This window comes from Rana temporaria, chromosome 11 (assembly GCF_905171775.1).
Source record: "Rana temporaria chromosome 11, aRanTem1.1, whole genome shotgun sequence".
Taxonomy (NCBI): Eukaryota; Metazoa; Chordata; class Amphibia; order Anura; family Ranidae; genus Rana; species Rana temporaria.
The window spans coordinates 10,556,457-10,584,138 of NC_053499.1; the positions used below are offsets into that span (position 1 = coordinate 10,556,457).

At 48.8% G+C, this 27,682-nt stretch overlaps 1 protein-coding gene across 1 annotated transcript; it reads left to right on the forward strand.

The window, feature by feature from the left end:
* The first annotated feature begins 561 nt into the window (after window positions 1-561).
* On the forward strand, window positions 562-27,076 carry LOC120917031 (apoptosis inhibitor 5-B). Its single transcript, XM_040328019.1, has 14 exons — window positions 562-697; window positions 5,041-5,202; window positions 6,685-6,778; window positions 6,964-7,029; window positions 9,223-9,374; window positions 11,287-11,493; window positions 11,584-11,688; window positions 14,355-14,444; window positions 16,006-16,190; window positions 16,365-16,458; window positions 23,216-23,272; window positions 24,270-24,346; window positions 25,173-25,330; window positions 26,257-27,076. Exons 1-14 carry the CDS (start codon window positions 629-631, stop codon window positions 26,337-26,339), a joined length of 1,599 nt encoding a protein of 532 aa, XP_040183953.1. The 5' UTR covers window positions 562-628; the 3' UTR covers window positions 26,340-27,076.
* Window positions 27,077-27,682: the final 606 nt, after the last annotated feature.

Genomic DNA, 27,682 nt, shown 5'->3' on the forward strand with positions numbered 1-27,682 from the left:
AAAGAGCTGAAAAAAACACAAAGTTTTGTGTTTGTTGGTCGACAATTCTTTGCCGTTTGTATGCAATACAAGTTCCTGGCCAACACCCTTCGGACAAAAGTCCTACGCTTTGTCCGCAGAAAATCCGATCGTGTGTACCAGGCTTTAGATGCATCCAATTCGCATATGTGTGAACCCAGCCTAAAAAATTTAAAAATATTTCACCTTCCTTCTTGTATTTATTCTTATATCTCAATTTACTGTTCATACTCATGCACCCGGAGACCAGAGAAACATTTATGTTACAAAGCTTCACAATGACTGCTGCAAAGTGATTTTATTGGTGTATTTGTGTAACCAACAATGGCCACCAGGTGTCGCTGTGACACTCCTGCGCTTCTCTTTCGCTCTCATTGTTACGGAAGTGCCGCTAGGTGTCGCTGTACAACATTTCCGATGCGCGCAGTGTCCAGCAGGTGCCGCCAGATGTCGCTGTGAGCAGAGGGGGAGAGTGGGTCTGGTTTCTACGTGAGAAGGTGCCGCCTGGTGTCGCTGTGTCCCGCCTCCTCCGCTCTGCTCTTCCCGCCTGTGTAGTCGTTGGTCGGAGGTGCGCACTCGTAGAGCGGAGGATTGTCGCTGTGAGATCGCCATGCCGACCGTGGAGGAGCTTTACCGGAACTACGGCATCCTGGCCGACGCCAAGGACGATATCAGCAAGGTGAGAGAGCGGGGGAAGGGGGGTCCGGTGTGGGGGGAGAATCTGACCGGACTCATCATCGTCACCTACCGGGACTTATCTACCGAGGGCCTCCCGATGTGTCCATTTCTAGGGGAAACACCGACTACATACCGGGTATAATCACACAATTCCGCCCCCCCCCCAATCATCATTCGTCATTAATCATCCTGTGCCTCTACCCCTCCCCCATCATCATCATCATTTATCCTGTGCCCCTCCCCCATAATCATCACACCCCCCTCATTCTCTTGTGCCCCCCCACATCATTCCTGTTTGCCCCCCCTCTTTAAACATCACCCTGTTCCCTCTGTAACCCCCCCATCATAATCATCCTGTGCCCCCCCAATTATCATTACCCCCCCCCTCATCATAATCATCCTGTGCCCCTCCCCCATAATCATCACCCCCCACCCCCCCATCATCCTCTTGTGCCCCCCCCATAATTCATGTGAGCCCCCTCTTTAATCATCATCCTTTTCCCTCTGTGACCCCCATCATAATCATCCTGTGCCCCCCAATTATTACCCCCCCCCCTCATCATAATCATCCTATACCCCCCCCCATTTTCATCATGTGCCCCCCCCCCCCAAAATTGTTACCCTCCCCATCATCATCCTTCCCCCTGTCCTCTCTGTGACCCCCCATCATCCCTGTGAGCCCCCTCTTTAATCATTATCATCCTGTTCCCTCTGTGACCTCCCCCATCATTATCATCCTGTGCCCCCCCCAATTATCATTGCCCCCCCTCATCATTTTCCTTCTGTGCCTACCCCCCCCCCCCCAAATTTTTACCCTCCCCTCCCCCATCATCCTCCCCCCCCGTCCTCTCTGTGACCCTATCGTCACACCCCTGTGACCCCCCCCCCCATCATCCTCTTGTGCCCCCCTATCATCATTCCTGTGTTCCCCTTTCTTTAATCATTATCCTGTTCCCTCTGTAACCCCTCCCCCATCATAATCATCCTGTGCCCCCCCCCCCCCAATTATCATTGCCCCCCCTCATCATTTTCCTTCTTTGCCTACCCCCCCAAATTTTTACCCTTCCCTCCCCCATCATCCTCCCCCCCCCCCCCCGTCCTCTCTGTGACCCTAGCGTCACACCCCTGTGACCCCCCCTATCATCCTGGCCCCCCCATCATTCCTGTGTGCCCCCTCTTTAATCATCATTCTGTGACCTCCCCCATCATTATTATCATTACACCCCCCTCCTTATCATTATTTTTCTCCTGTGCCTATTCCCCCCCCCCCCCCCCATCATCATCCTTCCCCCTGTCCTCTGTGACACGATCGTCACACCCCTGTGACCCCCCCCAATTACCTTCATGTCACCCCCATAACCTTCCACCCCTTACCCCCCCTAATCATCACATCCCATCATCATTACACCCCCCATCACTGCCACACCCCCATGTCCCCTTACCCCACCCCCCCAAAATCATCACACTCCCTGAACCCCCCTCATCACCCGACCCAGTTATCCCCATGTCGCCCCCACACCCCCAGATATATCACCCCTGTACCCCCCCATCACACACCCTTGAAGTCCTGCCATCACCTCTACATCCCTCTGTACCGCCCTCCGTCGTCATCATCCAACACCCCCCCCCCCCTGTCGTCATCACACGATCTTGTACTCCCCCCATCATTGTGCCCCCCATCATCATTACACACTTCTGTACTCCCCTTCCCCATCACACATTTCTGTTACACACCCCCATCATTATCATCACACACACCTCTATCCTGTGGCCAATGTGTTGCAAAGATGAGTAATTTGGGGAGTTCTGTTGTCATGAGGAGTAGATTCGTCCAGCGGGGCGTGGTGGTTGAGGCGGGCAGTGGTGATGGTGGTGGGCAGTGGTGTGCGGGCAGTGGTGGCGGTGTGCGGGCAGTAGTGGTGGTGGCGGTGTGCGGGCAGTGGCGGTGTGCGGGCAGTGGTGGTGGCGGTGTGCGGGCAGTGGTGGTGGCGGTGTGCGGGCAGTGGTGGTGGCGGTGTGCGGGCAGTGGTGGTGGCGGTGTGCGGGCAGTGGTGGTGCAGGCGGCGGGCAGTGGTGGTGCAGGTAGTGGGCAGTGGTGGTGCAGGCGGCGGTCTGTGGGCAGTGGTGGTGCAGGCGGCGGTCTGTGGGCAGTGGTGGTGCAGGCGGCGGTCTGTGGGCAGTGGTGGTGCAGGTGGTCTGTGGGCAGTGGTGGTACAGGCGGCGGGGCAGTGGTGGTGCAGGCGGTGGTGTGTGGGCAGTGGTGGTGCAGGCGGCGGTGTGCGGGCAGTGGTGGTGCAGGCGGCGGGCAGTGGTGGTGCAGGCGGCGGTGTGTGGACAGTGGTGGTGCAGGCGGCGGGGCAGTGGTGGTGCAGGCGGCGGGCAGTGGTGGTGCAGGCGGCCGGGCAGTGGTGGTGCAGGTGGCGGTGTGCGGGCAGTGGTGGTGCAGGCGGCGGGGCAGTGGTGGTGCAGGCGGCGATGTGCGGGCAGTGGTGGTGCAGGCGGCGGTGTGTGGGCAGTGTTGGTGCAGGCGCGGGCAGTGTTGGTGCAGGCGGCGGGGCAGTGGTGGTGCAGGCGGCGGTGTGTGGGCAGTGTTGGTGCAGGCGGCGGGGCAGTGGTGGTGCAGGCGGCGGGCAGTGGTGGTGCAGGCGGTAGATGAAGGTTGGGAATGTGGGATGTGTTTGCCCCGTTCCCGAGTTCCCATCACATTGGAGTTCAGGTTATAGAAATGTTGCTCTGCCAATGTCTCGCCATCTGGGCAGAAATCGCACAATATTCCTCCTCCATGTTTGTAATGTGAGAAGTCAGTTTCTATCGGGTGCTTTTCACAGGGTGGATGTAACATTCCCCAACATTCCATCCTAAGAGTGATCAGCCCGAAGAACATTCAACCTGAAGAATGAGAGAATATTTCAGCAATAGAGAAAATAACTCCACATTCTGGGGAACATTCAACCTGAAGAGGAAATATGAGGAAGTCTTCAGTGCTGTACAATGTGTATGGAGATCGCTGAGTCCGGAGGTCGTACACAACTCATACAATGTCTGCAGAGAGGGGTCCCCATTGTTCACCTTGGGGGGGTCACAGATCTCCAGTACGAGGGCCACGATTTATATTTTACAAATATTTATAGGACAAAAATAAATTCATTTTATAAATGAACAAACCTGGTTTAAAGGGATTGTAAAGGAATTTTTATTCCCTAAATATCTTCCTTTCCCTTAGTGCAGTCCTCCTTCACTTACCTCATCCTTCCATTTTGCCTTTAAATGTCCTTATTTCTTCTGAAAAATCCTCACTTCCTGTTCTTCTGTCTGTAACTCCACACAGTAATGCGAGGCTTTCTCCCTGGTGTGGAGTGTCGTGCTCGCCCCCTCCCTTGGACTACAGGAGAGTCAGGACGCTCTCTACGTTGCAGATAGAAAAAGGAGCTGTGTGTTAGTGGGTGTCTTGACTCTCCTGTTGTCCAAAGGAGGGGGCAAGCACGACACTCGCGCTCGCCTCCCTTCTTTGCGTCTCTCGCCTCCCTTCTTTGCGTCTCTCGCCTCCCTTCTTTGCGTCTCTCGCCTCCCTTCTTTGCGTCTCTCGCCTCCCTTCTTTGCGTCTCTCGCCTCCCTTCTTTGCGTCTCTCGCCTCCCTTCTTTGCGTCTCTCGCCTCCCTTCTTTGCGTCTCTCGCCTCCCTTCTTTGCGTCTCTCGCCTCCCTTCTTTGCGTCTCTCGCCTCCCTTCTTTGCGTCTCTCGCCTCCCTTCTTTGCGTCTCTCGCCTCCCTTCTTTGCGTCTCTCGCCTCCCTTCTTTGCGTCTCTCGCCTCCCTTCTTTGCGTCTCTCGCCTCCCTTCTTTGCGTCTCTCGCCTCCCTTCTTTGCGTCTCTCGCCTCCCTTCTTTGCGTCTCTCGCCTCCCTTCTTTGCGTCTCTCGCCTCCCTTCTTTGCGTCTCTCGCCTCCCTTCTTTGCGTCTCTCGCCTCCCTTCTTTGCGTCTCTCGCCTCCCTTCTTTGCGTCTCTCGCCTCCCTTCTTTGCGTCTCTCGCCTCCCTTCTTTGCGTCTCTCGCCTCCCTTCTTTGCGTCTCTCGCCTCCCTTCTTTGCGTCTCTCGCCTCCCTTCTTTGCGTCTCTCGCCTCCCTTCTTTGCGTCTCTCGCCTCCCTTCTCTGCACACCCCGGCATTAAGTGATCTGTCCAATAAAATTCCCTCCTCACAAGGCAAGAAATAGAAACATTTCACACACACTTCCCACATTCCGGCCCATATTTGTGAAGAAATGCTGAGATAATTGCACAGCGATCGTTTTCCGCACACAGACCTTTAGAGATCGTTCCGTTCACACTTCCTTATTTTTGTATTGCAGCACAGAGCGGCCTATCAGGTGATCCTGGATGGCGTAAAAGGCGAAGCGAAGGAGAAGAGATTGGCGGCACAGTTTATTCCCAAATTCTTCAAACATTTCCCGGATTTGGCCGACGCCGCCATAAACGCCCAACTGGATCTGTGTGAAGACGAGGATGTGTCGGTATGAACCACGCTGACAATTTGATGTTGTGCCATTGATTTCACATAGACAGGTTCACCGGGGGAGGGGGGATTTGTGCAGCTGCTTTGCATCAATGTGTGATTTGGTTTCGGGGGATGGGAGGACATGACCTGTTCTGTTTTTTACACTTCTATAGATCTCTTTATGCAAACCTTTTATCTTAAGATGTCCATTACAGTGTTGGTATTCGCAATCAACTTAAAGTGGAGTTTCCATCCCAAATTTTTTTTTCATTATTGTGCTCAGTAGACCTAAAAAAGTAAAAAAAAAAAAAAAGTTTTTTTACTCATCTGGAAATGCCTGTTGCTATGCAGTCCCACGAAATCTGCCTTTGGAATCACCTAGGATCCTGACATCATCTCCCTCTAATGCTCCTGGGAAATGTGTGTCATCATTTCCCAGGATGCAGTGCGCTGTCCAATTATCACTCCCCATCCAAGACTTCCAGGAAGTTAGTGCTTGTGGGCTTCACAATGCCCACAAGCAAAATGACAACGGTGTAGACATAGTTTTATAAACTATCTTTTTTTAATATCTATGCGGATCGGCGGCGGATTGTAAAATAGTAAGTGACCGGATTTATATTATAAAAACGCAGGATGTAAGAACATACATTTAAAAAATGCTAATTGTGGTTGGAACTCCGCTTTAACTCCTTCATTTGCTCCTTTTTTAGTCTGTTAAATATATTATTGGAAGAGTTTTGTTATCTGTTAAATTCCAATCTAAACCTGACTAGTCTTCAGCCGGGTACACACTACACCAGTGACTGAGAACCTCGGCACACCAGATGTTTTGGAACTACATTTCCCATGATGCTCCACTACACTGCAGAGTGCCTGAGCATCATGGGAAATGTAGTTCCAAAACATCTGGGGTGCCAAGGTTCACCATCACAAGTTTTTTTTTTTTATTTTTTTTTTTTTTTGTGGGTTGCACGAAAAAAAAAACCCTACTAAAACGGTTGAGTGCAGGATCTGGTGCAGCTCTGCATAGAAACCAATCAGATTCCAGGTTTTATTGTCAAAGCTTAATTGAACAAGCTGAAGTTAGAAGCTGATTGGCCACCATGCAGAGCTGCTCCAGATTCTGAGTGTTTTAGTAATCGTCGCCCTTATGGCCCGTACACACGATCCGAATATCGTACAACTTTTTTTCGCTTGGTAGTCGCAAGTACAATGAAATAGGTTATTAAAGTCACAAATTCTGGTAGGACAGAAGAAAAAAAAACGGAAGTGATGTCGTGTTGTAATGTATTTTCGGACGACAACTGTACTGACTAAATGAAAATGGTACGAACTGAAATCATACGAGGAAATTGTTTGTGCTTGTTAGATCGAATAATATCGGATGAACTGTCGTGATCGGCTCTCGAAAGTAGTGTACACACGATAAGAAAATCGTACGATTGTGACGGCCAATAATAATCCTGAACTGACTCAACTTTTTCTACTCTATTAGATCCGGAGACAAGCGATCAAAGAACTATCACAGTTTGCAACGGGGGAGAACCTTCCACGGGTGGCAGATATTCTGGCGCAACTTCTGCAGTCAGGTATGGTAGAATTCGGGAATCGGTCACTAGGATAAGCCTCGCCATATGAAATCTGTGTACACTCATACAACTGCTTTTCTAGGATTGTATGCAAATTTATTTCTGTGACCCTCCTTTTTTTTTTTTATTATATATATATATATTATACCATCAAGTTTTGTATTTATAATCTTTCCTGTTTTTAGATGACTCTGCAGAATTTAACTTGGTGAACAACGCCTTGCTGAGCATATTCAAAATTGATGCCAAAGGTAAGAGCAGTGCCTGTCTTCTGGTAATACGTTCTGTGCTGGAGGAACCAGTTCTGCAGGCGATCGTGGCAATAATGGCTCAGCCTAAATTTTTTTTTTCTTTTGACTTGTTTTATTTTTACTCAGCGCGTCTCTCAGGTGAGGCTGCTTTCACACTGATCCGTTTTTTTTTCTTCCGCTTTTGCGTTAAGAACAAAAGCGAAAGAAAAATCTGTGACCATGTAATCCTAAGGAAATCTTCACACTGACGTTGTGTTTAGTAAAATCCTGATTGGTGCAGTAAAAAAAAAAAACGCAACAATTAAGCACCTCCCTATGGAGATACATAAAAAACGTGGCCAAAAACGCAACAAGATGAGTCACCTGACCTGTGAAAAACGCAGCACAAATGCGTTTATCCTCCCCATGTTTAGTATCCATTATTTGATTCTGTCATTCGTGTTGCTGCACTTAGTTGGGTCTATGGTGCAGAACTTTGAGGAACTGCAGTCTGTTTCCATTGTTTGTACACAAAGTAGATCATCTCCATAATGGACACAAAGCGACCAGGTCACTGGGAACGTGCTTGGCACGCCGGAGAACCTTCCAGGTGGATGACGCGTTTCGAGGGGCGAACCCCTCTTCTTCAGAGTCCCTTTTCTCCTGAGCCTTGGAAGGCAGCAAGGCCTGTGCATCTACCGGGAGCCATAGAAATTCTAGGTGCTGTCTACTACCGTCACATTACTATTGAGCGCAGGAGATTTTGTCTGCGTTCAAAGGGTGTGTGTGTGTATTAGGGCTGCAATTAACGATTATTTTCATAATCGATTAGTTGGCCGATTATTGTTTCGATTATACCGATAATGGCCTTAAAAAAAAAAAATTGCATTTTTAATTTTTTTTTGGGGGGGGGGGGGCACATTTGTTGTTGGGCAGATTACAAAACACAAATTGCCGTAAAAATACATTGCGTGCTTTTCTGCAGCTTATCCATTGAAGTATATTGAACCAAAAAAATCGCACCGTTTTGCGTTAAACTCCTTCCCTTTCCAAATACGCAGCAGCTGAAATAAAATCATGGATGTGAACGTGTCCCATAGGAAAACATGTAAATGAACTGTAGTGTGTTTCTGCAAAAAGCACTAAAAAACAGAGGTGTGACCCCGGCCTGAGATGTTTAGTGACCTAATGGGGGTTAAAAAAACAAAAATGAGTACAAAAAGAGCAAATAATCGCTACTGTAAGGGGCTCATTTTTTTACTGTGGGACAGTGAAAGTAATATTTACAGTAGCGATTTGCTTTTTTGTACTATAAAGGGCTCATTTTAGTTTTTTTTAACCCCATTATGTTACTGGCCGATTAATCGATTATGAAAATTGTAATCGATTAATTTCATAATCGGTTAGTTGTTTCGGCCCGTGTGTGTGTGTGTGTGTGTGTGTGTGTATGTATATATATATATATATATAAATATATTATAAAATGTGTGTGTTGTGGGAGGTGATTTTACTAGAAGTCATGTTATTTATTTATACACAAACTCCAACCCTTCCCATCTTATGTGATCCGGCGCCCTGTAGCATTAAATCTGTTATAAGGTGGTCAGCAGCTGGTTAATGAAAGATCAAGTAGCTGATCATAGGATATAAGAAATATACTATTTTTATAATACGCACTTTTTTTCCCCCTGAAAATCGCAGGGGTGTGTTATAAGCTGATAGTGTATTTCACCAAGCCGTCGTCTCCTCTTCACTCGGCTCTCACGTCTTGCACACACACAGTTCCGCCACCGGCAGTGTTCTGCCTATCACAGTAGCTGGTCCGATGGCGGAGGCGGAACTGTGTGTGTGTGTGTGTGTGTGTGTGTGTGAGACGTGAGAGCTGAGTGGAAAGGAGATGACTGCTCTGTGATTTCCTGATTCTGGCTGCTGGTGAGGAAGATGGTGAGGCTGCAAATGACAGTAAAAGACGTTAATCAGGTTGCATTGAGGGCAATAATTGGGCTGCATTGAGGACAATAATCGGGCTGCATTGAGGACAATAATCGGGCTGCATTGAGGACAATAATCAGGCTGCAGATAGCCATTGATGGGCACTGACCCTTAATTTGCTTCAAAGTTGTTTATTTAAAAAATGTTTTATTCCTGAAACTGCCCTCTTAAGATTAGGGTGCGTGTTACACCCTGATTAAATACGTTCCTTGTTCTGTGCAGGCACCCTCGGAGGATTATACAGCCAGATTCTTCAAGGTGAAGACATTGTACGGGAGAGGGCCATCAAGTTTCTTGCTAACAAAATGAAAACTGTTCCTGAAGATGTCATGACTAAAGAGGTGGAAGATTACATTTTTTCTGAATCTAAGAAGGTAAGCTATACACACAGATAATGGAGGGGTAGATGGGAAAAATTGATAATTTATCCACATGCCTGCATGTGGGCAGCGATTATCGCTCATATTTTCTTTAGAGTGGTTGTAAAGTCTCAAACGCACTCCCATTATCCATTCTCTTATGGGGCAATAGTAATGGAGTGTGTTTTTTTTTTTTTTGTGTGTGTGTGTGTGTGTGTGTGTGTGTGTGTGTGTTTTTTGCAAAATCATCTTTTAAGTGTTTTAGATAGGAGCTCTTCTATGCGGTCACATGGTGGTTTGTTCTCACTCCCGAGCAGAGGGTCTCCAGTGGGAGGGATGGTTATTCCTCTGTCACTCTGACCTTGTGAGAACTGGTTTCAGTTTCTTCTCATTGGCATCATAGGCGAGGAGGGGTGGCAGCAGCTGCCAGGGAATGGTATTATTCTATGAAGGTGAGGGGAGAAGATCAGAAAAAAAATTGACTATGAAAATTGTAGGTGGAGATGGAGGACAGACGCGCAATCTGACCACGCTATCCTGATCAGCGGCCATGATAAACGTGGTCGGTTTAAACGGGAACAGGCAGGATCAACCAGGTATTGTACAACATAGAAAGGGACAATTGATATGGCAAAAGCACTGTGCTATATCTCGTGCCTTAAAGCGGGGGGTTCACCCTAAAATATCTATATACTGTTATATCCAGCATACTGCTGACATCAACAGTATGCTGGATTTTTTTCGGGCTGTACTTACGTATTTTCGTTGTTTTCACCCGGGTTCTCGCTCCTCTCACTCCCCCGGGGAGTAGGCGTTCCCAAGATGACGCATAGATGATTGACGTGCGGGTAAAGCGTGTCATCGCCTCCCGAAAATATCCGAGGGGGACTCGGCACTTTACGGCGCCTGCGCCGTCGGCTCTACACGGCAGGCGCCGTAAAGAGCCGAGTTCCCGTCGGATATTTTCGGAAGGCGATGACTCGCTTTACCCGCACGTCAATAGTCTCCTGGGAGGATCAACACTCACTCCCAGGAGACATTGCGCAGAGCTCCCCGTCGGGGAAAAGGAGCGACACGCCCACTCCCCGCAAGAAAGAAGACCCGGAAGTGTGGCTGAAGACGGGTAAGTGTACCCATTAAAAAAAAAAATGACAACGCTACAAGCCTTTATTAAGGCTGCAGATAGGTTAGCAACAAAGTTAATTTTGAGAGTGAAACTCCGCTTTAAAGGGACACGAAGCTCCACCCAAAAGTAGAAGCTCCGCCTGTTCGCACCCTCTCTTCTCTCACCCCCCCTTCTCTCTGTCGTTCATCTGTTAAAGAAGTTGTAAAGTCTCATTCTATACATTAAGGTGAAACCCTTTTGTACTTCACATGCCTCCCAGACCACCACCCACCCCTCTTTTCTTACCTGAAACCAATCGTTCCAGCGACTTGCATGAGCTCAGCTGTTCCAGCCGCTGTCTTGGGTCTTCATTGGATAGATTGATGGCAGCAGGAGCAATTGGATCCAGCTGCTGTCAATCAAATTCAGTGACACGGGGAGGGGGAAGCGGGGGCCGAGTCCTGCTGTCTGTGTCTATGGATGCAGCAGCAGGGCTCGGAAGCGCACCCGCACAAGTGTCCCCAGGGAAAGCTGCTTTCTGTGGGGGCACCCGATGAAGAAGAGGGGCCAGGAGTGCCACCAGGGCACCACAGAAAAGGAGGATTGGGGCCGCTCTGTGCAAAACCCTTGCTCAGAGCAGGTAAGTAGAACATGTTTGTTTTACCGCAAAGCTTTTCCTGGATGTTGGCTACTGGGAAGTGTTTTTTGGTTACTGGAGAGAGACTACTCTAATACAAATTCTTGCAATAGACTACAAAAGTACGTGAAATGTGTGTTTTGTGTCTGATGTTCATTTTATATATTGCTTTTGTCATTTCACAGGTTCTGGATGATGTCACCGGGGAGGAATTTGTCCTGTTTATGAAGATCCTGGCCTCTCTGAAGACATTACAGACAGTCAGCGGCAGACAGCAGCTGGTAGATTTAGTATCTGAGCAAGCGGGTCTCTATCAAACCCTCAACCCCGCAGACCCCGACTCTGTGGATCGCCTCCTCCAGTGTATGCGGCAAGCTGTGCCACTTTTTTCTGTAAGTATTTTCTTTCCTTGTTCATAGGGAACAGAATAAAGCACTGTGATGACTTTTAAACATTAATGTTGTTGTTTTTTTCTTTTGTAGAAAAATGTCCACTCCACTAAGTTTATGACCTACTTTTGTGAGCAAGTGCTTCCCATCCTGAGTTCCCTGACCAGCCCAGCAGAGGGCATCGATGTCCAGTTGGAGGTGAGTGTGTATACTCTTGTTGATGTGGGTTTCATTTTACTATTCTAACAACTTCCGATGTTCCAAAACGGAGCGGAAGACCAAATGGCTCCTTTCCAAATTCCGGTTCCTTTCCGGCCTTTCTAGTTTCATTACATACCTTATTTTATACCCAGTGATGTCCTCACTAGATTGCTTTGCTTCTCCATGCAATGCAGGAAGATCATTGGCTGCAAGTAAATGGCATAATGTGCTAGTATACTAGCCCAGGAGTCTCCAAACTGCAGCCTGAGGGCCAGATGTGGTGGTCCTTTGCTTGCCTTTATCCGGCCCTTGGGGCACTATTGCTCCCACTGACACCAACAATGGGGCACTATTTCTTCCACGATACCAATGATAGGATACTATTCCTCTTAGGCCCCGTACACACAAGGAGACATGTCCGATGAAAACGGTACGCGGACCGTTTTCATCGGACATGTCTCCTGGGAGCTTTTGGTCTGATGTGTGTACACACCATCAGACCAAAATCCCTGCGGACAGAGAACGCGATGACGTAGAAGACACCGATGTTCTCAAACACGGAAGTGCAATGCTTCCACGCATGCGTCGAATCAATTTGACGCATGCGCGGGATTTCGGGACGCTGGTTACACGTCATAACCAGCGGACATGTCCGATTAGGTGTACTAACCATCGGACATGTCCGACGGACATGTTTCCAGCGGACAAGTTTCTTAGCTTGCTAAGAAACTTTTGTCCGCTGCAAACCTGTCCGCTAGGCTGTACACGCGGTCGGACATGTCCGCGGAAACTGGTCCGCGGACCAGTTTCAGCGGACATGTTCGACCGTCTGTACGCGGCCTTACTAATAGGGACACTACTCCTATTGACCACCAACCCTGAGGCCATATTCTCACTGATGCTGGGCCCGTGATATTTTCTGCCCCTGCTGGCCACAATCTGGCCCTCCTCAAGTCTGAAGGACAATAAACTGGCCCTTTGTTTGAAAAGTTTGTTGACCCCTGTACTAGCTCATTATGAAATACTTGCCTTAGAATGAGGTGTCGGTATCTCATCCCGGTCCATGCCGAGGGAGCTGACATTTTGCCTTCGGCGTGTCTTCTGGGTTCGTGGCTTCGGCGCTGTGAGTGGCCCGGAGCCGAGATGTCACTCCTGTGCATGCGCAATGGAGTTTTCTTCCTGACAAGGTCCGGCAGCATCTGCCAGGCATTCACAGCGCATGCACTGCTGATGTCAGCGGCTGCATGCAAAGCGAATATCTCCTAAACCGTACAGGTTTAGGAGATATTCATTATACCTACAGGTAAGCCTTATTATAGGCTTACCTGTAGGAAAAAAAATTTAAGTGGGTAGTAGAGTCCACTTTTTTTTGTTTTCTTACATGTATAAGGCTTACCTGTAGGCAAAATGAATATCACCTAAACGGGCACAGTTTAGAAGATGTTCACACTGGATACAGCCAGTGACCTCAATCGCTTTAATCGTAAAAGGTATCCCTCCAGAGGTGCGCTGTCACCACTAACCGGCCTTCCATCTACACCCGGTCTTCCTTCCAGGTTCGCAGGCTCCAGCCATTTGAATGGCCGAGCTGCAATGACTTCAGTTCCGTGCATGAGAGTTGCGATTGTGACACGGCACTGTGGATTGATGGCACATTCAGTGTTCACTTGCTTCAGAGCACAGTGCGCATGCACTGGTGATGTTATCGTCTGAAGAAATTGTCAATATCTTCTAAACGGTGCATGTTTTTTTTTTATTTGTTTTATACCTACAGGTAAGCTTACCTTTTTTAGGTACAAGTGATCAAGTGGTGGTTACCTCCGCTCAAGACCTCATGTACACAGGGCATTTTAAAAAGAGGTGCAAAGCCGGTACCGACGCCAGGAAAAGGCAGCTGTAAAAACGCGCTCTTAGAAGCGTTTTGCGATAATGCATGTTAAGCCACGTTTCCGTTTAGCGGCGTTTCTCTCCCCTCTTCTATTTTCCACCCCCAAAACCAATTACTACAGCTTAAAAATGCTTGATGCTGTATACAGCGTTAAAATGCGTTTAGTCAGGTTTTTTTTTTTTTTACAGCTGTAGCGCTGCTGCTCCAGAACACGCTGGACCTGGGGTTTTTGTTGCATCTTGAAAACGCATATACCACTTACAGCTCCTTTAAAGCCTGTGTGTGCATGGACAAGTAGAATAACATTGAGAGGCAATTTGAAGCTGTAAAAAAAAAAAGTCTGACGCTGCTAAAAGCGCCCTGTGTGCATGAGGCCTTACATTTTTGTTTTAGATTCCATGCAAAGTCACAAATACTTGATGATCCTGCCAATAAAGTGCAGCTCATGCATACTGTTTTTTGAATGTGTGGCAACGCTGCTGCACTGCTCCTGAATTCAGAGCAGAGTTGCCCTCTAGTGGGAGGAGATGCTGCTGCAGGGGGTGTGGCCTGTAGTTTGTCATCACTTGGCCACACCTTCTCCTGACAACGGTTTTCTGGATTGACTGCACTGTCTCCGCTGCTGAAACCTGGCGTCTCTGACACCGATTGTATTGTATTTGTTCTGTCCACATTTTATAGGTTGGCCCAAATGTATGAAAACACAAATTTAAGTTTTCAAATATATTATCGTTTTTAGATTATAATTTGCTTTAACTCATCAAATTTTTTTCAGGTGTTGAAGCTTCTGGCTGAGATGAGCGCCTACTGCGGAGACATGGAGAAACTTGAATCAAATTTAAACAAACTCTTTGAGAAGCTTTTGGTAAGTAACTTTTCAGATTTGTTTTTGAGATTATAAGATTTAAGATTTTAAAATGTATTCTGCTAAAGTATTTGATGGGACTCTGGTGCGGGATTAATAATTCTGAAAGTTTTAAAACCAAACCTCCTTTTTAAAGTGGTCAAAACCCCTCCCATGTACGCAGTGAAGGGACTGGACTCGGGTGATACAAAGAGATGCTAACCTGCTCTGTGTAATTGTTTTGCACAGAGCAACCTCGATCCTCCTCTTCTCAGGTCCATTGCTGGCGATCCTGGCCCCTCCCCCTTGACAAGTGCCCCCATAGCAAGCTGCTTAGTGTGTGTGTGTGTGTGTGTGTCTGTGTGTGTTCTCACAAGCCGGCTCTTTTGTGTCCATAAGACACAGCGTGTGGCTTGGTCTACCCCCCTGCTTCCTCCTCACTGGCTGTGATTGACAGCTGCAGGGGGCCAATGGCTCCCGCTGCCCTCTCTGAGCCAATGAGGAGGAAGAGAGCTGGGAGAGCCTCTGCTCTCGTGCACAGCGCTGGATTGAGTTTGGGTTAGTATGAGGAGGAACTGCTTGCAGAAATCTTTTTACCCATAATGCATTATAGTGGAGGTTCACCCTAAAAAACATCTATATACCATTACATCCAGCATACTTCCGACATCTACAGTATGCTGGGTTGTTTTTTTTTTTTTTTTTTGCTGTACATACTGTTTTATTGTTGTTCCCCCCCCCCCCCCCCCCCCCCCCCCCCCCCCGAGGGTTCTCACTCCCGCGGGAGTGGGCGTTCCTATTCAGAGGTTAGATGATTGACGTCTGGTGAAAAACTTCCCCTGGCGCATAGGGCGTGTCACCAGTTTTCCGTAACTAGCCGACCTGCGAGTCTGCTCTATATGGCGCCTGTGCAGTCAGCTCTACACGGCGGGCACAGGCGCTGTATAGAGCAGACTCGCAGGCCGGCTACTTACGGAAAACTGGTGACACGCCTTATGCGCCAGAGGAAGTTTTTCACCAGACGTCGATCATCTAACCTCTGAATAGGAACGACCACTCCTGCGGGACCCCGAAGCCGGGGGGAAAATAACAATAAAACGGTATGTACGGCGAAAAAAAAAAAAAACTGCATACTGTAGATGTCGGAAGTATGCTGGATGTAATGGTATATAATTGTTTTAGGGTGAACCTCCGCTTTAAGGTAAAAAAGCTTCTGCCTTAAGGACCACTTTAAAGAGTTTTTTTAAAAACCCATTCTCTCCAATTTAGATGCACTGGGAACTGAGTGTGTAAGTGATGAGGCTGAGTGAAAGAACACATCCTCAGCAACCCTTTAGATGGGCATAGTCCTCCCTGCTGGCCACTGTACAGTGCAGACTTTGGAGATGCTGCTCCAGGGCGGGGTTGTATACATCAATAGTAACTGAGCTAGAGTACCAAAAAAAAAATGCCTAAATGTGCATATATTGCAGATGTCCTACAGATGCCTGTAAAAAAAACGTTCGTTCTTCTTTTTTTGCGCTCACTTGCACTTTCAATCTCCTCTGCCTATTTCTTATTCTTGTCCTCTCTGCATTACCAGGAATACATGCCGCTTCCTCCAGAGGAAATAGAAAACGGGGAGAATTCAGCTAACGAGGAGCCAAAACTCCAGTTCAGCTACGTGGAATGTTTACTATTCAGTTTCCACCAACTTGGACGCAAGAATCCAGATTTTCTCACCGGTGACAAAGTGAATGCTGAGAAGCTAAAAGACTTCAAAATCAGGTGAATATTATAACCACCAAAACAAGTCAAATAATTGTTACAGTTCTTTTCAGATCTGGATGATTGTGATGGGGAGGGGGGGGTTGGGTGATTGGGGGGGGGTGTTCAGGTTTCTTTTACATGAACTATCTGTATAATGACGTATCACTAAATGCTTCCATTTCTATTCTCCAGGTTACAGTACTTTGCCCGAGGATTACAGGTGTACATTAGACAGCTTCGCCTGGCCCTGCAGGGGAAATCCGGGGAGGCCTTAAAAACAGAAGAGGTGAGAATCTATTGCAGATACCTTGATTTTTAGCCCTCGTCTGCCTTTATATTAAAAAAAAAAGAAAAAAGTTTCATCTGTTCACTAAATAACGGCTAAAAGACCTGCTCTGTAATCTTTTGTAAAATTCAATGCAATATGGTAATCCGGTCCGGAGACCTTCTGTATACAATTGGTATACAGAACGTCCACAAATTTTTTTATTTTCCCAGAAGTCTGTACCAATATACAAGTCAGATTTTCGGCATCCTCTGCAATAAAACCACTTCCGGACCACCCGCTGTCGTCGTACGTCGGTATTTTGATGATGAGTACCGTTGTTATGGCAGCTGCTATAACCCTGGTATTTTCTTAAACGGTCCACTTTATGACAAGTGGCCTCTGCAGTGGATTCGTCGCAAGATCACTTATCAGTGGCGAGAGAGGTGCCCCCTTCCACTGCGTTTCGGTCGTCTTCGCTGCTTAGCGGAACTGTCGGTAGTGGCGGAGATGATCCGATGCGTTCCCCTCATAGGCACTGTGTCGCGTGAGAAAATGATGGCCCCCCCCCCTCTCGATTTAACGTTGGATGACGGAAGCAACGTCAAACGTGCCTTCCGCCCACCTGCCTTAAAGGGCAAGCGGAGCTCGGCGTACATAGCAGGGGGCAGTGCACTTTACCTGCGTGTATGGAAGCAAATGGGTAGCAGCAGAGCTCCCTGCATGCTTTGCCCACAGCAGGGCTAAATGTAGAAAAAAAACTACCCGGCACTTGGAACTGCATGTCCTGTGCTATACAAACTGTGCATCCCTGCAACAGTTAATGGGCTGACAAAAGCCCAGGCGTCGGGATACAATTTCTTGTCGCAATGGTTAAAAATGCCTAGTAGTTCAGGGTTGTGTGTGTGTGTGTGTGTGTGTGTGTTTGTTTTTCTCTTTCGTTCATAGACGGACACAGCATCCTTTGACCTTAGGGTTATGCTTCTTCCTACCAGGAGATTTAGGCAGAATTCTACAGCACTTAAGGTGTTAAAAACTTTCCTTCATGCCGCTCCTCCCAGGGGGCGTGGCTCCCCCAGGCATAACCCCCACTCTGCTTTAGCAGCCTCAGTTTGTTTCTGCCTAACCGTCAGGAGAGTCAGGCTCTCTCTGGAGTCCTGGACTCTGGAGTTTTTTCTTGCAAATTTTTTTGCATTTTGCGAGTTTTTTCCTCGCTTTTTTATTTTATTTTTATTTTTGAATCCTGCGATTCTTCTATCAACAGCCGACTGGGTGACAGGCTGGGTCCTCGACCCTTGTAGTCCCCCCAGGTTCGGCCTTCGAGCGTGTGCCGGCCCTCAGCTCCGCTTTGGGACGTCCACGACAGGCCCCATTGCTCCAGGGGCGGCCGGGGAACTTCGGTTCTAGGGCACACATATGACCGGTCTCTATGGCCTTGTCACAGTGTGTCTGGCTGACAGCCATGCCGTTCGCGGACGTTGGTTCTGTCTGGGATACCTCCAGCCAGGTAGTCGCAGGACAGGTAAGTAGTGGCCCCTTACTCAGGTAAGTGGTCTGGCTGGAATGTTTTCCCTTGGGAGGTCGACTGAGGGTTTTCCCCTGCTTTCCTCTCTCCCTTATTCCTCTCCCTCCTTTCCCCTTTGGGTGACGGCTGTGCAGGGGGTTTTTTCCCTGGGGCTCATATTTTTTTTTTTTTTTTTTTTTTTCACTCGGGTATGGCTGGGGCTGTTCTGTGTCACTGCAGGGGACTGTGGTGGACATTCTGGGCATTTTTGTGTGTGCTGTGTGCTGTTTTGGTGTACTGTCATTTTTGGGTACACTGTCTTTTTAAAACTGCGCAACGGCGGCCATTTTGCCGGAGCCGCGCTTGTATTATTCGGCGGCCATTTTCTTGTGGCCGGCGCCATTTTCAGCACTAGTTCGGCCTCTAGTGGCCGTTTCGGCGGGGAAAAAAGACCGCGAATCATCTGAGGGGACAGACGCAGCGCTGCAGCTTCTCCTCAGCACACACTTGCCTTCACAGACCGCGCTGTACCAGGGGGTGGTGAGTCTCAGGGGGCCCCATACTGTGCTCTAGCGGCCGGGAGGTGACCTGTGGGGGACTTTTTTCCTGCCCTTGGCAGTAGGGGTGAAATGGCAACAGCAATATGGAGCCTGAATCAGGCCCCTCATTTCTTACAATGCCGGAATTAACCCTTAAGCGCCCCTCCCCCTGCCACATCTGTTGAATCGGTGTCGGCTGTCCTGGAGTCTTTTCTCACCAGGTTTGAAGCAGCCAGTGCTCGGTTGGGGGGTAAAAAAGCGCCCCCCCCCGGAGGCTGTTTCTGGGGATATCTCTGACGCAGAATCTGATGCTTCTGGTTCTGTCATGTCAGAGGATGCGGGCTTAACCCACATGGACAGCGAGGATGACTCTGCTGCGGAGTCTGCTGATAAGGAATTTGTTGGAGCTCTTATTACTGCGGTGCGTGAGGCTCTTCATTTAGAGGATTTGGCGGAGACACCAGCGGTGTCAGTCCTTTTGGATTCCGCAAACCACCGCGTACCGCTAAGGTATTCCCCTGTGTTCCTTATTTAGACAATATGTTGTATAAGGAATGGGATACACCGCAAAAGGCTTTTACGGTTCCTAAAAGCTTTGCTACCGTTACCCCCTGGAGGAGGACTTTTTTAAAAAAGTGGGTCACTCCTCCGTCGGTGGACCCTCCTGTGTCCAGACTGAGTAAGGCTACTACGTTGCCTGTGGAGGGGGCTCCTGCTTTCAAGGACCCCGCTAATAGGAGAGTGGAGGCCGTGGCCCGCTCCCTGTTCTCGGTGGTGGGTTCGGTGGTAAGGCCGGCTCTGGCCGGAGCCCTGGTAGCTCAGACGCTGACTGAAAGGGCGAAGCTCCTGCTGCAGGACCTGGAGGTCCAGGGGGCTTCCGAGTCCTCTAGGGACCTGGCTGAACAGTTGATTCAGGGTCAGAAGTTTCTCTGCGAGGCGGATATGGATTAGATTCCTTTGCTTTCCAGGGCTTCTGTCTACGCAGTGGTTCTGCGCCGCCTTATATGGCTGAAGTGCTGGTCGGCTGACCAGTACTCAAAAAAGGCCTTGGTAGATTTGCCCTTTAAGGGCGGACGGCTTTTGGGGGCATCCCTGGATGACATCATTAAGGATGCCACTGGAGGTAAGAGCACCTTGCTCCCTCAGTCGGGGAAGGGTAGGGAACCTCGCCGCAAGCAAGGTCCTACTTTTACTACCCCCTAAACGGTTTTTTTCGTGCGCCAGCGCGGCTGGAAAAGGTCCGCAGGGTGCAAAAGCCCTTGCTGCCGGGCGTAAGCGCCCCTGGTTCAAAAAACCGAACAAGCCTGCGGACAAGCCTGCTTCCGCATGAAGGTCTGCCCCCGCCCGGGTCTCGGGTGGGGGGACGGCTTCACGACTTCGTGGATCGGTGGAATTCTCTTCTATCCGACCGTTGGGTTTGCGAGGTGGTCGCCTCGGGGTACAAGATAGAGTTCCTTTCTTGTCCCCCAAACAGATTTTTTTCCATCCAACCTCCAGCTTCCTCCGGATCGTCGGCTAGCCCTGTCCGGGGCTGTCCAGGATCTTCTGGACAGGGGGGTGGTTGTGCCGGTCCCCTCGCTGGAACGGTTTCGGGGGTTCTACTCCAATCTGTTCGTGGTCCCCAAGAAGGGAGGGGTTCGCCCTATCCTGGACCTAAAGGCCCTCAACTCCTTTGTCAAGGTGCAGCGATTCAGGATGGAGTCGGTCCGTTCTATCATGGCGTCCCTCCACCAGGGGGACTTCATGGCGTCCTTAGACATCATGGACGCATACCTGCATGTTCCCGTTTGCACAAGCCACCAAAGGTATCTGCGCTTTGCGATCGGGGAGGACCACTATCAATTCGTGGCCCTCCCGTTCGGGCTGGCGTCGGCACCACGGGTGTTCACCAAGGTGCTCGCCCCGATCCTGGCCTTGCTACGGCAGCGAGGGATCGCTATCGTGGGATACCTGGACGACCTTCTCCTGAGAGCTTCTTCAGGCTCAGAGTTAGAGGAGGACGTGTCCATCACGTGTCGGACTCTGCAGGAGTTCGGCTGGTTTCTGAATCTCAGAAAATCAGTGTTGGTTCCGTCCCAGAGGCTGGAACCCCTGGGGCTGGTTTTGGATTCGGGGGAGACAAAAGTGTTCCTCCCATCGCAAAACCTGCTGACCCTGCAATCTGCAGTGAGATAGTTGTTGACCCAGAAGTGGTCATCTCTTCGCTTCTGCATGCGGGTTCTGGGTCTGATGGTGGCCTCCTTCGAGGCAGTTCTGTATGCCCAATCCACACCAGGGTACTACAGAAGGAGATTCTGTCACGATGGGACAGGGTCCCATCTTCTCTGGATCACCAGATTCGGTTGAGCCATCTGGCCAAGTCTTCCCTGGCATGGTGGCTGACGTCTCTGGTGCTTCGGTCCGGGAAGTCTTTTCTTCCGTGCCGCTGGACAGTGGTCACGACGGATGCCAGCCTCTTCGGCTGGGGGGGCGTCTGGGGCACCCAGTCAGCCCAGGGGCGCTGGACTCGGGAGGAGTCCCGCCTGCCGATCAAGCTGTGCCTTGTCAGGTGGTCGCTGGAGCTACAGGGCCGTCCTGTCAGGATCCAGTCCGACAACGCCACGGCCGTGGCGTACATCAATCATCAGGGCGGCACAAGGAGCTCGGCCGCGGCGACGGAGGTCGCTCACATACTTCGGTGGGCCGAAAGGTCCGTTCCGGCCCTGTCGGCGGTATACATTCCGGGAGTTCTGAATTGGCAAGCCGACTTCCTAAGTCGCATGACTCTGGATCAAGGGGAGTGGTCTCTCCACCCGGAGGTGTTTCAGATCCTGTGCCAAAAATGGGGCACTCCAGACGTGGACCTTCTGGCGTCCCGTCTCAATCGGAAGGTACCACGGTTTGTGGCTAGGTCAAGGGACCCGTGGGCAGACGCGTCAGTGGCTCCCTGGGTCAATATCACCTGATTTACGCCTTCCCTCCTCTAAGGCTCCTACCCCGCCTGCTGCGCAGGGTGGAAGCCGAAGGTATTCCAACGATCCTGATCGCCCCGGATTGGCCGCGTCGCTCTTGGTACGCGGACCTGGTACGTCTGGTGACAGACGCCCCCTGGCGTCTGCCTCTGAGGGAAGATCTCCTGTCTCAGGGCCCGATCTTCCATCCTGCTTTACGGTCACTGGCTTTAACGGCGTGGCTGTTGAAAACCAGGTACTGAAGGACCGGGGCCTGTCGGGCCCGGTAATCTCTACCATGCTGCGTGCACGGAAGTCCACTTCTCGAAAAATTTACCATCGTACATGGAAAGCATACATCTCTATGTGTGAGGAGATGAAGTGGCACCCCCGTACTTACGTGGTGTCCCGGATCCTGCTGTTCCTACAGCGGGGAGTGGACCAGGCTCTTGCCTTGAGCACGATCAAGAGTCAGATTTCTGCTCAGGCTGTTTATTTTCAGCGTCCCTTGGCAGCGAATTCTTTGGTTCGCACGTTTGTGCAGGGGGTCCGGCATGTGGCCCCCCCGGTGCGCCCTCCGCTACCTTCTTGGGACTTGAACTTGGTCCTCTCGGCGCTTCAGCGTGCCCCCTTTGAGGACATTCGGGAGATCCCCTTGCTGACTTTGTCGCAGAAGGTGGTCTTTCTGGTAGCTATTACCTCTATCAGACGAGTGTCTGAACTGGCGGCCTTGTATTGCAAGGCCCCCTACTTGGTCATCCATCAGGATAAGGCGGTGCTGCGCCCGCAGCCCTCTTTTCTTCCGAAGGTCGTTTCGGCCTTTCACATTAACGAGGACATTGTTGTTCCATCATTATGTCCTCAGCCGAAGAACCCGAAGGAGGCCTCTTTACATTCTCTGGATGTGGTTCGGGCCCTTCGAGTTTACTTGTCGGCGACAGCTCCGTTCCGGAAGTCGGACTCGCTGTTCGTGTCTGTGTCCGGTCCCAGTAAGGGCCTGGCAGTCTCGTCGGCCACCATTTCCAGGTGGATCCGACAGGTTGTGCTTCAGGCCTACGCCCTGAAGGGGCGGGCGCCTCCCTTTCGGGTCATGGCGCATTCGACCAGGGCGATCGGGGCCTCCTGGGCTTCCGACACCAAGCCTCTGTGTTACAGGTGTGTAAGGCAGCGACCTGGTCGTCGTTCCACACTTTTTCAAAGTTTTATAAGGTGGATGTGAGTGCATCTTCTGATGCCTCCTTCGGCCGCAGGGTGTTACAGGCGGCAGTTTAAGGTTGGAGTTCCTCCGTTGAGTAACTCCGGTTTTGTTTGGGGTGTAACCTGTTTTTGCTGTGTTATTTTCCCACCCCTCGAATTTTTTTGACACTGCTTGGGGACGTCCCTAAGGTCAAAGGATGCTGTGTCCGTCTATGAACGAAAGAGAAAAAAGGATTTTTGTACTCACCGTAAAATCCATTTCTCTGAGTTCATAGACGGACACAGCACCCACCCCTCCTTTGTTTGTACTGCTTGTTACGAACTGAGGCTGCTAAAGCAGAGTGGGGGTTATGCCTGGGGGAGCCACGCCCCCTGGGAGGAGCGGCATGAAGGAAAGTTTTTAACACCTTAAGTGCTGTAGAATTCTGCCTAAATCTCCTGGTAGGAAGAAGCATAACCCTAAGGTCAAAGGATGCTGTGTCCGTCTATGAACTCAGAGAAATGGATTTTACGGTGAGTACAAAAATCCTTTTTTTTCCTCCTAGCAGCTATACTGCAGCCATCACCAGCTCAAAGTAGTAATGTGTGTTTGTTTGTTTTTTGTACAGAACAAAATCAAAGTGGTAGCCTTGAAAATTACCAACAATATAAATGTTTTAATCAAGGTAAGTGACTGTTTTATATGTAACAATCTTGATGTTCTAAAAGTGACCGGTGTTAATCAAAACGAGTGTATCAAAAAAAAAATATAAAATCCCAAATAAGTCCAAATCTGTGAAGAAACCGGATGTAAAAGGATCTTTTCAATCCGAAATTCACGCCACCTGGGTGTACCTCCACCTTGGATAGAAGGGGCTTTTACCAAATCATGTGCACCATTTACACAGTCATTAAGGCTATATAGATTGATATACTGTCTGTAGAAGGACCAGTATCTCCACCAGAGCTTCACTATAATGGTCACTCGAGTCTCCCAACCAGTAACCTGAGATGTTCCACCAAAATATACAGAAGAAGAAACAGGAAGACCCACCTAACCATATAATAGGCAGTTTATTAATAAATCTATGACTAGCCAGTCACAATAACTCACTAGCCTACCTGTACCTTCTGCACTGTAATTGTGCTGGCCCCCCTATACATTGTAAAGCGCTGTGTAAACTCTTGGCGCTATATATGTCCCCTCCCGCTGCTTGTAATAACAACCGAGTGGCTGCTGAGTCGCATCGGTTGCTATTACAATAAAGCTGACTGTTCGCTCTAAAGAACGATACCGGGGCGATGCATGCGGCTGCACGCATCACCCCGATAAAACCCCTTGGAGCAATATCGGGTACATTTTGTGGCCGTTCAAAAAAAAGTGAATAACAGCTGCCGAAAATCGGCCTCACCTATAATCGGAGGATCCCTAATGCATGTAAATCTTATGTTGGAAGATTTGTTTTATCTCTGTGTATCATCTGAGGCTCTTCACTGGGTATAGGAGAGGCTTTACATCCACTTTAAATGTTTTTTATGTTTTTTTTTTTTTTTTTTTTTGTATTTTGATTGAGGGGAGGGGGGGGGGGCGAGGTACTGTTACTATTCAGGAGGAACTTTGATATTTTCTCGCCTCCTTGGCTTTAAAGTTTAGCAGGTTACATTGTGTTTGTTTTATTTCAGGATTTGTTCCATAATCCTCCATCCTACAAAAGCACAGTGACCCTGTCCTGGAAGCCAGTACAGAGAGCAGATATTGGGTGAGTCTGACATTGGAGTGGAGAGATCTAGTGCTGAATGCGACAAAAGCTGTGGGGGGGGGGGGGGGAGTGTTGTCCAATTCACGAGCCAAATGCGGCCCAAGAGGGCTTTGCATGCGCTCAAACCACAAAATTGTAAACTTGGTTATTAATGTGGCCAAGGCATGTCTGGAGGGATGCCGTGTTTATTTAGCAAAGCGCCTGCTGTGGTGGCCGATGCAGACAAGCAGGGCCCATTGATAGGATGCAGTGCTTGTAATAGCATTGGCAAAACATGCAGGGACTCCTACTAGTTGGTTCCAGCTAAGTAAGTAGAGCATGACTGGATCTAGGAAGGTGCTTGGGTGGGCTTCCCCCCCCCCCCCCAAGATTTCAGTTGTGCCCCCCAACCATAACTCCTCTTTCGCTGCCTTCTCTATCGCCGCCTCTTTCTTTCTTTCTTTCTTTCTTTCTTTCTTTCTTTCTTTCTTTCTTTCTTTCTTTCTTTCTTTCTTTCTTTCTTTCTTCTCTCTCTTCTTCTTCTTCTTCTTCTTCTTCTTTCTCCTCCTTTCTTTGTTCTTTCTCCTCTGACACTTCCCTGCCGGTCCCATCCTTGAACTACTATATAGACACAGCACATGGTTGAAATCTGATCATCTGTCCAACATTTTCTGCTCATTAAGTATCCTTTATTGTTTGTGTGGTTGGTTGTTGGTTTTAACCTCCAGAGTGAAATCTGTTCCTCTGATTGACATCGGTGCTCTGGTGGCAGTTTGCCCAGAATGGAGGATGACTGACCTGTGTACAGTATGTGACTTTAATGAATAATCGTGTTTTCTTTTCCCAGACAAAAGAGAACAAGTGAAGACAGCACTACATCCTCTTCCTCCTCTTCCTCCTCCTCACCGCCAAAAAAGCCCATTATGGGACCAAAAAGAGACGCCAGACAAATCTACAACCCACCCAGCGGGAAATACAGCGCAAGTATTGGAGAGTTCTCTTATGGTGAGTGCAGGGAAATCCAGGGTTGGATCTGTGAGTGGAAAAACGTGGCAGCCATAAAATAAAACGAAATATATAAAAAACGGAAAACCTTTTGGTCTAGTCGGGCATTTTGCTAGAAAAAAAAAATTGACAGGACATTGATATCTGACCTTCTTCTTCTTCTTTTTTTTTTTTTTTTTTTTTTTTTTTTGCACTATGAACAGAAAAAAAAAAAACTGCAGTAGTGATCAACTACCACCAAAATAATGTGAATTTTTTTTTTTACATACATTTTATTTAGATACAGCGCCGCGCAATTGTCAAAGTAACAGTGCTGTATTGCAAAAAAATGCCCTGGTCGTGGAGGGGGGTAAAGACTAAGGGGGTCAAGTGGTTAATAAATGAACACTTACCTGTCCAGGGATCCAGCACTGTTCTCACCCGGTCCAGTTCTTTGGGTCCCGGTTCCACCATGTCTAGTGTGGGAAGCTAGTTGTGGCTTCAAAGCCAAGTGTAAATAGGGAGCGGGTGCTTGGAAAACCTCGGGCATACATTCCTGAGGGTTTCTGAGTTCAGCCGAGCTGTCCTCGGGCCTTTCCGAGGCTCTCCGACGCCCTCACCTCTGGCCACGTGCGGTATTGCACGCCATTGAAGTCAATGCGGAACGAATTATCTTCATTTCCAATGACTTCTATGGGGAAACTCTCTTGGATATGCGAATACTTTGGATTACGAGCATTCTCCTGGAACGGATTATGCTCGTAATCCAAGGTCCCACTGTAGTTATATTGCTGCAGCTTGGACAAATACAAGTAGGAGGGTAAGTCTGAACAGGATTTATTTTTGGCAGTTCACATATTTGGACTGTGTAGAGATCTGGTGTACTTGTAATGGAATAACTTGTCTTGCCCACTGACCTTTTTATTAATATAATTTGGATCTTACAGAACAGAGAGGAGGCTTCCGCGGTGGCAGAGGAAGAGGTTGGGGGGGCACTCGTGGGAACCGCAGTCGAGGAAGAATGTACTAGAAGAGGAGAGACCCGGCATGGAGACACTCAGCTGACTGACGGACTGCTCAATGCCTCCTTTCAATTGCCACCGGCAACGGACTTTTAACATGAAGCATTCTTTCTACCTTTGTACGTACGTTTTGTATCCAGACGTTCTTCAGTCTCGTACACCTAACGTAGTTTTCAGCGTCACACACCGGATTCTGAGCCGCTTCCATGTTTCACGTAGGGATCTGCTCCAAAAAACGACGCATATATCCCGCCTGAAAATAAAAAAATCCAGAAGTGTAGCAGTCGCATTTCTCTCTGGGAATCAATTGAAAGGAATGTGCAGATACAGTAACCTCATTATAGCGATCATAGGAACGTTGCTTTCAGGCCACGTTGGCGCCCTGGTTTGAACGTTTTCGACCCTCAGCTGACAGTTGCGGTTCGGTTGTCGTTGCCAAATTACCTTTCCTCTGTTTTCGGCATGTGTGCAGGTGATAAAATTTACAGCTACGTTTCCAAGTTTTCCTTTTGCTGTGAAAGCAAATGTTTTATTGTCTCGTTATTTATTATTTTGCAACCGAATTATTATTATTATAGCCACCAATTTTACGTTTTTACTTTTTAGACTTTTTTTTTTTTACCAAATGTAAATCTGCCTGACGGATGCAAGACAGATGGAAATCTTTTTGTTGTGGACAAATACCAAACTGCCGTTTGCTGTTTAAAAAAAAAAAAGGATATATATAAAACTTTTTTGGGGAGAATGAGTCTTTATTTTTCAGCCAATCGTAGATGTTGTAAATTTGCCATTGCTGATTTTAAAGGATAAGTGCGCCTAAAGTGATATTAAAGGTTCCCGTTTTTTTTTCTTTTTTTTAAATAACATGTCATACTTGCCTCCACTGTGCAGTTCATTTTGCACAGAGTGATTCCTATCCTCCTCTTCTGGGGTCTCACGGCTCCTGCCTGCAATAGCTAACCCCCTCTGGGAAGCTCTCTCCCAAGAGGCTTAGCTTGCGGGCGCGCTCCTGTGTCATACATTCGGCGTCCATAGACGCCAAGTGCATGACTCGGCCTCACCCCCTGGCGCCCGTGTCATTGGATTTGATTGACGGCAGAAGGAGCCAATAGCTACACTGCTATCAATCTAGCCGATCAATGCTGACACTCCATGGAGAAGAGGATGCCAGGGACGCGCAGAACAGGTGAACTGGCTCAAGTAAGTAAAGGGGGGGCTGGGGGGCCCTTGATTGCCAGGTGTTTTTTTTTACCCTAATGCATCCTATGCATTAAGGTGAAAAAACTTCTGACAGTGACCGACCCCCAGCCCGCCCGTTTTACTCACCTGACCCCCTTCGATCTCTCGGCGA

Bases quoted from the DNA above. Each gene is read 5' to 3' on its own strand.
- LOC120917031 (XM_040328019.1), top strand. From the start codon at position 629: ATGCCGACCGTGGAGGAGCTTTACCGGAACTACGGCATCCTGGCCGAC. The intron at 9,375-11,286 runs GTAAGCTATACA...GTCATTTCACAG, and splicing joins TTTTTTCTGAATCTAAGAAG to GTTCTGGATGATGTCACCGG. The intron at 14,445-16,005 runs GTAAGTAACTTT...CTGCATTACCAG, and splicing joins AACTCTTTGAGAAGCTTTTG to GAATACATGCCGCTTCCTCC.